This window comes from Typopeltis vanoorti, chromosome 13, assembly GCF_054136105.1.
Source record: "Typopeltis vanoorti isolate ZY-2024b chromosome 13, IOZ_Tvanoo_1.0, whole genome shotgun sequence".
Lineage (NCBI taxonomy): Eukaryota > Metazoa > Arthropoda > Arachnida > Uropygi > Thelyphonidae > Typopeltis > Typopeltis vanoorti.
Window position 1 is genome coordinate 110,536,508 of NC_143561.1, and position 12,748 is coordinate 110,549,255.

The window sequence follows — 12,748 nt, forward strand, 5'->3', positions numbered from 1 at the left end:
ATCCTATAGAAGTCCTAGTTCGAGAGTACATTTTGCTAAAGTCGTTAAAGGTAGACCCCCCCCCCCCCTAATAGTTTAGGTTACATAAACTCATTGAATTATTTAATAGTCATAAAAAACAGGGTAATGTTTCGTGGAAAGGAGAGGAAGACGTCCCCCACCTCCTCAGACTGTCGCCAACATGCCATAACGAGTTTGCGACACGTATGTATCGCCCTTAGTTATGTCACTGCTAGCTCACAGAATAAGTAGGTTATGCGAGATTCATCTGATAACAGACATCTGATATTTCATTCCTCTTCACTGTCCCGACCTGCATAGGCTTTTAACGAAAACAAGCTGTAACTGTACGCATGTAAACAATACACCTAGCTCTGGAAACGTTACTCTGGCTGTCAGGTGTCCAATCAATATCCAGGCCAGTTGTGGGTGTGTAGTGGAAGGACTGGTAAATATATTTCTTTTGATACGTGCTGTGCTCAGAATCGTGTGTCATCCTAATTATCAAGTCACTGCAGGTTTTGTATGTTTATGCATGATCATCTGTAGTACTTCTTTAGATGTTTGTTCTCCGACGTGTAATACAATCCCTTTCTTGCTATTGGTGTGTTTCTCTTAAATGTGACACATGTGTAGCAGATGCCACACTCTCATACCATGTGCGTTGTTGATCTCTGTCTTCCATGCCACCTTTTTTGTTTTTGTGTTTCAGGCTCGTTGTTAATCCCTGTTACAGAAAGACTTAAAAACAAACGCTACACGAGAATAAATTAGGTTTTGTGTTTTATTTATGTTATTTTTCATTCATGTATATTTTTTCTTTACTTTGGCACGAGTCCAATTTTATGTTTTTGGCGAAATGAATCTGAAAGAAATACGGCATCATTTATGTTAGTTATTTAAAATGTGAAAATAACCGAGTGTGTAAGGTAAATGTAAGCGAGGGTTTACTCACAGAAGGTCCATTGGTAGGTGTTCGAAAGACGAACCAGATATATCTGCTTGAGTATATGTTTGCAATGTTTCATAATTTGAATGACACGTGTACATATACGGACGGAAACGAAAACAGGCTTAATAAAACGAAGTTAAATGGATTAAATATAATAGTAATTCAATTTTATTTAAAAAAATATGCATTTCAATAAAAGAAGTTATATAAAATATATATAATATTAAAGTAACAGTTCTTGAAGAATTGCTCCAAAAGACTTATGTCAGTCTAATTTCAAACTTGGATTTCCATTATTTATTTTGCAATTTAAAAAGAAAAATGCCATTTAAAAAAAAAAAAAATTAAATAACAGAACTTATTGTGATACAATAAGCGAAATAAAGTTTTCTTTCTCATTTTGCTGGCCTGTTTATTGAAAAAAATCGAAAAGTAAAAAGCTCATACATCACAGCATGAATGCCCAGAATTTTTTTTTTCTTTCGGATGCTCTTTTAAAATTAAAACATCCGTTTTTTTTTTTTTTTTTGTTACCCAATTATTTTTATAAATTCTATTTAGCTTTACGGCAAAGCCGTACAAAGCAAAGAAATGCTAGTTAACAAGAGGAGTAATGTTGGCCGCAAGAAGGCTTGCCATCTTTCTCTCCTACATCCAGCACGGCAGTGAAAATGTTTTCGCATAAAAAAAAAAAGCGTTACATAGTTGAGGCACAGCAAAGAGTGAGATATTTCAAACATACACAATCGTTGCACTTTGATACGAGACTAAATAAATACATTGGTGGTTTTGATATTAGTTCTTCGACATAGGCGGATCATTTCGTTTAAAAGGGGCAGAAAGAAACTACTTTTCTAAGAACGTTTTTGGTTCAATTCATCAATCAAGAAAGCATTGATCCAGATGTCACTGCAGTTTAAAGCAGCGCCACCTTACTAGAAAGCAACTGTATACAAAATAAGTTTTATATGTTCGACTGCAGACGAAATGATCCTATTTAGGAGGTTCCGTTCGATCAAAGTGAACAATCCGACAAGATCACGAAGCTATACCAATAATATACCACACGATAATACCGACAGATAACTTGCTTCTTTAAGTGATGAAAATGAACCGTAACTGAGTGTACACAGTTTGCTGATTACTCAACCATTCACTTTAAGTCAGCTTGATCTGACGGTGGACAAATCTGTCTCCTGGGCCGTTCTATCTAACATCAAGTTGCAGCGTTGAAGAGCCATCTCGACTGGAGTTTACAATACGACCAACAGTGGTATTGCAACTCGTAATATAAGGGAGAACAACAACTGCGATTCTCATATAATAATCAGAGTAAATTTCAACTCAGTTCGTACATTAAAGAGAATTCTTTCGTATCGAAATGGTATTTGTGTAGATATTTTCTTTCAAAATAAACTAGAATTAAGATTGTCCTCAGACAGCATAATGCATTAAGTGCTTCGCTATCCCTGATCATTTTCATCCGACACCTGTAATCATAGTCAGCCCTCAGGTAGAGGGAACAGAACAACTTTTCCTCCTTTCAGTAAAGTGACTATTTATTATTTCCCCCACCCCTCCCCTGTGTTTTTTTTCTTTCTTATTTTTTTAAGATGCCCCGAAGCTGCAGATTTGCTGGATCCTACGAATGATCCCTATCATCATCCTCATCTGTAAGAGATACGGTCCTTACCTCTTACTGTAAGAGATAAGCACCGTACAAGTTACTAACATTTGTTTTAGACTTAGCAGACTGATTTTAATAATTGATCTTTAGTAACAATCTGTGATCATTAGTGGTACGTCCTCGTAATTTTAATATAATGTACAAATCTATCAAAGAATATATATATATATATATATATATATATATATATATATATCTTTGAATGAATTTTTGAATATTATTGTATTTGTGATGACAGACTGGTGCCATTGGTTTCTTCTAAGAAAATAATACACGAACCCCTCCCTGAAGAGTAACAATACAATGGTAGGAACTGTAATTGAAACACAAAGATGCGAACGGAACAATACTTGAAGAAGAATAAATGTGCGCCAGATATTTCTTTCGGTATTACTATTGACACATCCGATATATAAACCAGCGAAGCGAGTCCGTAATCTACAAAATAAACAATAATTTTGTTTTCTTATGCTTTCATAGCAAGATTGTATTATCTTAGAGTGGCTGCTTTCAGGGGGTTGTCCATCGGGTTTCTTTTTTTGTTATCGTCAAAGAACGGAAGCGTCAGTCATTTATTTTCTGATTTTTTCCCTCTCTTCACTTAGCGTCAATAATCGTGAAGGTCAGAAGAACAGGAAACGTCGCAATCGCAAGCTGCCTCAATTGCGTCAACCCCCCCCCCCCCCCACTGTACTCTGTAATGAATATAAATGAGTTTTGCATCGACCTCTGAAAATATTAATTCTGAATTCAATTAAGAAGGTCAGCGAGAGCATTCAGAAGAGTAGGATGCGTCGTGACGAGTTATTGCAGATTAGATTTTATTATTTTTTTTTTTGAACGCTTAAAACTAAAGTCCTTTTGCAATCAAATACAGTGATTTCCTTTCTATTTATTTCTTACCTTTCCAAAAGTCTTTATAACCCCTCCCCTTTAAAGTGATTCATTTGAACCAGCAATGTTCATTTTTTTCGTATTGGAGCCCTCATTATTGTCTTTATCCAGATTCATTGTTGGTAAATTATTTATATGTTTCATTTATCTTCTTCTTAACTTACGTAATAGACTTATGGTCACTTGTGACCAAATAACTTCGCTTTACATTACTCTAATTAACCTCTCTGAGGGGATTAACTTGTCTACTTTGTCTGTCAGTGCGCGATGCAAAAACTGAGTTCTGAGAACACGTGTCACTGTAGCGTAGTCTTTTGTCGAATTGCAATGGACGAAAATTAAAATGAATAATTAGTCAGTCCCAGACTGATTACGTATTCAATGCTGGAAACTCATTGCTGGATTGGGGATAGCAGGCTGTGGGTTCAAAAATCTTGAGGTGGTAGATGGATTGCAATTTGCAGTGTGAGACCACCCTGTTTATTCGTGGCCTTATTAAAGTGGCTTGAAAAAATTAATCTTTAGTTCTAAAGCAGGAGTTTCTGGATCATATAACCTTTAGCCCACCTAGAGGTACTAAATATTTACAAACTGCCAATGCATGGGATTCACATTAAAAAAATAAAATAAAAAAAGGCACAATCTATCATACGTAACACGAGAGTTAGAGCATAGCGTGGTTCGTGAATATTCAGTCATATATCTTTCTCAAACGTCTTGCTTTTTTTTTTTTTAAATTTTAAAGTGAAATATGAATTTGTAACGATAATTGGATGAGTAACGCCATATTGATCAAACCAGAGGCTTGTATAATAAGTTTATAATTTCCTTTTTCCTACCAGTAAGGTTTATGTCCAAATACATGTGTTCATTAACTATTCTTAATCCTGTTTACTGAACTAATATCCATCTCACTTTTTTTTTTTTTTTTTTTACCAAATATCATATTTGCATGCTTTGTTATCACTCTTATCTTATATGCTTGCATGCTTTGTTTATTCTTCCATTACTTTAAGATCATCCTGTAAAAAAACAAAAAAAAAAAACTTTACCTTCTTCACATCATCGGGAAGTTTGTGTGCATATAATCATAAAAAAGCGTGAATCCCAAGGTTTTTGTGAACGTAGTTTTTCTAAATCGCCGAAAAACACTTAAACGAAACCTTAAATTTTTTTTAAGGTTTGGAAACCGGAATCGAAACTGATTTTTCATGCTTACTTTTAGACATGTCTACATGGACACATATAAACTTCCAACGGAAGTCTGATTTTTTATTTAAAAATTTAGAAAATTGGTGAAAAGTCGCTGTAAGCAGCTGCTTATTATTAGAGATCAGATGTGTCAATTAAAACCATCTGGTGAACTACATCCGTCCTGCCTGCCGTACGTTGCGCATCACTGATTTAGACTGTCCATAATTTTTTAGTACAGTTCAGTGTCGCATTAGTGACGAGCATATTCTTACATCATCATCAGCCTCTTCACGTAACTCTTCCACATGTGCTATTGAAGGATATTCATTTCCTGTTCCTAGGATCGAAGTTCACCTTTTTCATTTAAAAGTATTACTCGACGGAGGTCATAGGTTAAAAACGGGTGAGTTTCTCTTACTTGTTACAAAGTGATGCAATGTTCTTTCTCTCTGTGATGCTTGTATGCATGTGTGTATTTTGAGTGGATGAGCAGATAAGGGTTCAAAGAACGGTGGCTGCCATTATACAGTTTCAGAATTACTGCCCGCTTCAGAAGTTTATGTTAGTTGGGCCAAACTCAAATATGGTGAGTGGTTCATTGGTTTGTTCATGGATCTGAAATAGAGTATTTCTTAAACCGTAGTTAAATTATTAATCTGATTATTTGAAGTCTGGAAAAGTTTCACTTCCATTTAATCTGTTTTTTTAAAACAAGACAAGCACTGAAGTGTCCATTATAGATATCGGACAGATTACAGTACTTGTTAAATCCGTTGTATTTATTTAGCTATAATTTGTCTTCTGTTATTTATTAAATAAGATAAGTCTCTTTTTGTTCTATAATACAATGTTTTTGTTCAAGGCAGTAAAAAAAAAAAAAAAAAAAAATTCTCCGCGAGTGGATTTTGATACTTTTAGAACTTTTAACATGCAGTTTTATCAAAACTTGCAATCTAATGTCACATATTTTTAGGGTGTTGGTTTTAAAATACAATTGTTTAGAAGGAATTTATTCCTTTGAGCTTTAAGAGTGGTTCGCAATCGTGAAAGTAAAAGATCTGAAATAAAACCTTGCGATAAATGCTTCTAATGCGTTCCATTTCCTGGAAGAGCTTTTGAGTGATATTGCAGCGAATTGTATTTCTTTTATATCTAGGAGAAAAATCCTTGTATATGAGACTTCTTTTATTTGTTTATCTTTCTATTCATCTCAGCAGCATCCGTCGACATTAGGTTTGTAGTGTAAAAATGCATGTGATGTCTTCCATACAGCTCTCTGTTATACTTTACAGAACAGTAAAAACGAATCTTCGAGAAACATTGTTTTGATTTTTTTTTTCTTTTCCCAACTGTATTTTCCTCGCAGTTAGCATATTTAGAGATATCGATCATTGGTACTCTGCCAAAGTATTTCTATAAACTTTAGTATGAGGCTTCTGGATATTTCATTGTATAAAAAAAAATATTATAACACTTTCTCCAAGTGCTGTGTTTATGGGTCGAATTTGTTGAGAGGAACGACATTACACCACCAACAGAAAATAATTCTATTTCGAGCTGTCTTATTTTTATTTGTGCGTTGTGTGGAGCGCATAAATAAAACAGTTCACGCAGTTATCTGCAATTATTGACAATGGAATTGGGAAGTTTGCGAACGTGATCTACTGTTTGGGTTATTAGTGTTCGCAGAAGTGCTAATAAATTACTGTAGAATAGCAGTTTTCCACAAATAATTACACAGTTTATTTTGCTATACAGGCGAATTGTTTGACATATTGAAATTTATCTCTAATTTTTTTTTTTTTTTTAGCTATTGTCACAGAATCTTGTGTAGGATTCTTATCACGAAAATATTTGGAAGCTTGCGCAATCTGGATAAACAGTCCACGTAAATAATCTGGATATGAGCTTTTCTTTTTCTCTTTCTTATGTGAACGTTAATTACGTTGCATCTTTTTGTACTCTAAGTGCAGAGAGGAACAGCTCTGTAATCCGAGTAGGTTCTGATTGATTCAAACTAATTCAGGGAAATTTAAGATGACTCCAGTTCCCCCAGGTAGCCTAATGAGTGTTACGCAATGTATTGAAATAATATTAAAATACAATTAGCAAATGGGTGCCATTTGTGTGGTCTGTTCAGTTATTAATATTACCAATTATCCCGTACTGTGATTAGCGCTAATACCGAAATTGGAAAGCGAACAGTTTCTAGAGTTTGATCTCTCTTTTTGTCAAATACAACCTACGGAGAGATTAGAAAAATTGGGTTGATGATGGAATATCGTGTGTTGCATCATGATAATAAATATTAAAAAGGAGGAAACTCACGAAAATAGCTTATTTATTGTAAATTAAATTTTATAATACAATTTTATAATAAATTTTACAATATTTATCGTAAAAAAACTTTCGCCCAAGTGTCACAGATAATTTCAGTATAGAAGGCAGTTAAATAATAACAGGCATTCCAAAACGCGCCAACTTAGTAGCTAATGTAATCATCTTACATTTAAAAGTTCGCTCGGCCAATAGCCTAGTGGCCGACGTGAGGAGCTTAAGGATTTTTCTCAGACATAGCCAAGTTAGCCGGTCTTGGGCGTTGACAGCAGGGTTTTTCTCTCCAGTTTATCCGAGGTTTTTCCTCCCACTAGCAGGCAAACTGGCCCCGTGGACACACGAATTACAGTCAGTAATACTTAAGACCTAACCATAGGCCTGATTAGTCAGCTATGCCGATCCTGAGCCCAGATAAAATTTGGGGGGAGATTGAGATGGTGCCGTATGTATTTCCCCGTAAAAGGGGCCTCACAGCCGTTATATCAGCATACGAATAATAATTTGAAACTGTCAATAATTTCCTAACTAAAAAAAAATATATATGTAAGTTAGTACTTTTTAAATCTACTAATCTTTACTATCTCCCACAAATGGGATTGACGTAGACCATCGGATCTGTTTAAGTTTAGACAGTGAAGTAAAGTTTCACACGTTTCTTTATAATGACTTTGTATGAGGAAACGACTTTTATGAAGGACTTTTGTCTTGCTTCAATAAACTATTTAGTGCTGACAGTATGCTCAGCCAGTCCAGACTGTTCAAGCTCCTGGTATTTAATATAAGACTTGTATTCTAGATGGATAAAAGGAGATCTTCCTGTTTGTCTGAAATAAGATAACCCACAAGAGCAAGGAATCTTGTAGACATCTGGATAAATGAGAGGTTGGAAGCTTGTCCTTAGGAGAAGCGAGGAAGGCGGAGATTTTTCTGATGAGAAAGGCAACAAAAATATTCAGTGGTTTTAAAACTCTCGCTGTGCATTCACTAATGCCATGCATATTAGGAATGTGAGTTATTTCTTCTGTATCTGAAGAGGCAGAGATACCATAACTGTTAATGCTTTTTTGATGAAAGATTTCTTAAAACAATTAGATAAAAAGGTGGATTTAATAAGTTGTAATTCTTTCCGTAAAAGTTCGTCTGAAGAACATAAAGAATGTACACAATGTTTAAAGTTCTTAATAGTTCCAGTCTTTTGACTAAGATGGTGGCGGTGAGAATCAGCGTGGCAATGACGGCGATCTTCCGAAACTAAAAATTGTAAGCTTCTCAACCATCGTAGTCACAAAATTTTTCATAAGCATTAAGTAGATGTTTTTATTTTATTTTTTTAAGCGCTTCATCTCTAGTGCAGGAAGTTGCAACCGGCGGTTTTGGAGCTGTCAGTTCCTGACAGCAAAAGACGCTTTCATTTTATGTGATGTTATTATAAATAAAAATAAATATTTCGTTAATTAATCCAATAATATTTGTGTATGATAGGCATACTGTGGCATCTGTGACTCATCAAAGAATGAATGTAGAAAACTACAAAAAAGCTTCAAAGGTAGCTTTAGGTTAAGCATGAGAATTGCAGCACCATATATAACCAATATTAGGACTAGCAGGAGAAAGAGGAAACCTACCATGACAGGAATTTTGTTTTAAAATTGCATCATTTTAAAGTTTTTTTTTTTTTTTTTTAATATGAACAATGTGTTTTTATATGTTGCTCTTCATAGTAAGCTGTTGAGCAACCGTTAAAGAGCCATTTTATAAAATGGTTTATGAAGTCGAGACAGTTGTGTTATGCATCAGTTCAGATTTGATTATTTGAAGGTCCTTCTACCTTAAGATATTTCTTTGAACATGCACTTCATTGGAAAGTTGCGTCATCACATAACCAGCGAATGTTAGAGAAATTGCTTATGGCGAAGTATAAACTACATTCGGTTATCCTTTATGTTCAGATTGAGTATAGCTACGACATTTCCTTTCGTCTTATGTTAATAATTAAACAACAACAAAAAAAAAAAAAAACCGCTTGCTTTACTTACAACTAATCAAGTTCCGCCACAATGGTCTCATTAATACCGATTTTTCCGTCAGTAATGAAATGACACAGTAATGAAAGGGTGACGATCCTGTCCTATCACTGCACTTCTCATAGGGGATATCAAGAATCTCATCGATCACGAGAAGCGTAGTGTCAAATATAATCAAAATGAGACCACGGGGTTTTTATGGCCTCCCACTTCTGAGTCTTTGTAATGCATTTCACTTTGTTCATTTATTATTTTCAATGTTACTTCATTTGGCCAATCTTTACTATGTCCAGCGAGCAATGATATATTTTTTTGACTTTCAGAGTGCAACCGAGAGCCTCATATAGCTGTCGCTCAGTTTTTTTTCTGTTATGAAGGCAGCAATTAGTGTTTATATTATTTTTTAAATGATAGTTTACCAGACCGAATTTTTTTATGTCTCGATTGCTAGATACGATACTCTACACGCAAATATTGGTCTCATGATAAGGACTAAGCCATGGATAGAAGGAACGCTATTTCAATGAACGAAAGTGCTCATGCATAATAATATTTACATGAAGCAGAGATAGATTACGTCAAGTAACCTGTTTTAAGGCACGCTCATTTGCATTTTAAATTGCGTTTTACAATGTTAATGATCATCGATTTCAGTGTTTCGATAATACAGACACGTCTGTTTCTTAGTAGATGTGAATATGTGTGTTATCATTGTCATTTCATTTCCGAGATTGCATCTTAGAAAAACTATTATCTCATAGCTCCCCATCATCTTTTCCTTGGTTTTCCAACATAGTTTACATTCTCTTTGTTACCAGCAGGGCTGACCTCGAATCTCTGTGCAACATGGATGTTTCTAAAAGCTTTGGATCAATTTCTTCGCCCGGTGTGATACAGTGGTTTGATAAAAAGCCCACATTTATATGTTGGCATTTCCCACTAGATCTATGGAAAAAATTTCCTCGAATCTATATTTCCTTTGAATTTCGTTATCTAAAATTCTTATTATATTAGAATTTTTTCTATAATTCTGCTCAAGCGCTTTTATTTACGACTTATAATCTATTCTTTGTCTGCTGACATTTACTAGGCTCTTTGAATCAAGTTTGGTAATATTTCTATTGAGAGAGAGAGAGAGAGAGAGAGAGAGAATAATCAAGTTCATTAACTGGAAAGCCCATTTAATCAACGATTACTATGGATTCCATCACTCTTCAGCCACAGGATGATTTTCTTATATCATAAATTCTAGACACTGGCCAGAAAACATTTGAGGACATTTTGATTTTATGTTCATCCTACTCAAGCAAGACTTGTACACTTTTCTTACATTAGTTCCGTGGGTGAATAAACATGTAGCTAATAGAAGGACCCTTTCCTGAGACCAAACAGGAACTATTTCAAGCCACTTCAGACCTCTAATTAGCAGACAGTGGTCTCACTCTGGATTAATAATACTCTTCAACAAGGTATTGTTCATGACATCTGAGTTAAAAAAAAAAAAAAAAAAGCACTATAGAAATCCTTTTTTATCTTGCAAGCGATTGAATAGCTAATTTTTTTCTTCCTCGCATGCTGCTATCTTCATGTAGACGGTTGATCATTTTTCAAAATTTTTCGACTTTTCTACTAATGTGCAGAAGTATCCTAATATAGTAAGTAGTTGTTCAACATAACTGGCATCTGTATCTCTAAAAACCTCACACCCACAAAAAAAAAAAAAAAAGTTAAAATACGAGCAGGACAAAAATGAAACGTTGTTCATTTATTCTTTCAAACACCATTCTTCTCCAATATCCTCTAAGGCAGGGGTTCTCAACCTTTTCCAGTGGCGTACACTATATTTAATTCAAGATATTAGATGTACCAGTAAGCAAATCTGTTTTCTTACCATCCGGCAGTGGCTCACGTACCACCAGTGGTACGCGTACCATAGGTTGAGAATCCCTCCTTTAAGGATTATAACATGTTGTTATTAAAATCCTTGAATCTTTTTTTCTGTTCCTAGCTTGCAGACCATTAATCTCCTAGCTGTATTATAGCCTTTCCTTGTTATATAAAACCTTTGTCTGTCAATCACTTGGATGTTATCACATAATTTTGAACCGAAATCTCTGACTTCCGCTCCACGAGTATAATTTCACATATTCTTTTTCTAATTTAAGTTGGTTAAATTTAATCTTACGTGTGATTATTATAATTGCTATTTATTTTTATTGAATGACATATCGTTAGGGATAAGATAAGGTTCTCCTACTCACTACAAAAAATTCGCTTCTGTACATAAAATTGAACTCATACAAAACCAACTGGCAGAACGCCAGTAAGTGAAACAGTAGACCAAAATGAAATGCCTGTTGATAGCGATTATAAATACGGCATACGAACGACAAAAAGTGCTTGTATATGTAGTTTAGAGTTGGAAGGACGGTAAGAAGTCATGTGATATCTAAACCATGTACTTGCCTTATGGGGAAGTGTTTTTTTACGTAGTAAAGACATATCCGGGGGAATGCGAAAAACTAGAAGAAAGAAACGGGGAGCAGTGACCTCCAGCTTTAATAAATCAAGAAAGGCCATGCGACCGTTGAAGGAAACGAAACACTCCGCCTACGCTGAATGATGATGGACACTGCCACAAAGCATATGACCAGCATCTTAATTACTCATGATAATTATTAGTTATTTAGACGGCTGCAAAAGTGATAAATAAGCACTGTTCAAAAATGAATAAGACTGAACAAGATCTGCTCTAGCCACTAGAACTGAAAATTAATAAAAGTTATTTTGAATTTGGTAATTGCTCTTATCATATAATTAGTTCGCACATTTCAGATATTATTATCCGTTATAAAATGACATTTCTTGCACTCTAGTGCTTTGGACTACCATAACTAAGTGCCTAAAAGTTGTGTGTGCTTCCATGTATTCTGGTTGTTAAGAATAGATTTACCAAACGCCGAGCGATTTGACGGTAAAGATCGCATTATGGTGAAACTCGTGTGACCTTATTTAATTAGTTTTTCAGATTAATATTGGCTCCGTATCGGTTGGCCGATATACTAGAGTCCAGTATGAATGCATCCATTTCCTCTCTGTTAATGGTTATCTATTTATTTCTTTATTAAAAATATTCAACATTGTTGTACAAGGCTTATACGTACTTACCCACTGCTCTTCAAAGCTCTGAGGACGTCGTGAACAGTAGTGATAGGGCTGTTCACAACTACGCTTGTTTTCGTCTTCCAGTGACATGTTTGTCTTTAGGGAATGGATATTGAGATATCCATCAGATGACTTCAACGATCGATATCGTTGACGCACAGCTCGAACTGCCAACTGAATGGTTGCATTTATGGTAAACTTATGGTTAGGTTTCAGAAGTTTCAGAGTTTGAAAGCAATTAAACAGAAACAATAAAAAAAAATTAGCTTTTAAGATATATGGCAAAGGAAAACACAGCATCATGATTAGAAGTAAATCACAATCTGCTTTATTATTTTACCCTGTTACATATGGGTCATGGCTACACTTTAAGAAAGCGACCCGAGCTATAAATTAAAGGAAGTAGCATATTATTCTTACCATAACTTTCCATTTTTTCCCCTTATTTCTATTTTATTAATTCTTTCTACTCCCCGTTTTCATTAAATAGAGGAC

General features: G+C 34.8%; 1 protein-coding gene across 4 annotated transcripts in view; it reads left to right on the top strand.

Moving 5' to 3' along the window:
* Positions 1–12,748, top strand: part of LOC150100469 (5'-AMP-activated protein kinase subunit gamma-1-like) — an 855,293-nt gene that overhangs the window by 79,682 nt on the left and 762,863 nt on the right. The window contains exon 1 of one of the 4 annotated variants that reach the window (XM_090402488.1): positions 5,183–5,313. The exons of the other annotated variants lie outside the window; for them this stretch is intronic. Within the exon in view, the coding sequence (XP_090258614.1) occupies positions 5,287–5,313 (27 nt within the window). The 5' untranslated portion in view covers positions 5,183–5,286. Of the gene's footprint in view, positions 1–5,182; positions 5,314–12,748 lie in introns of those variants that run through there. 4 annotated transcript variants of the gene reach the window in all.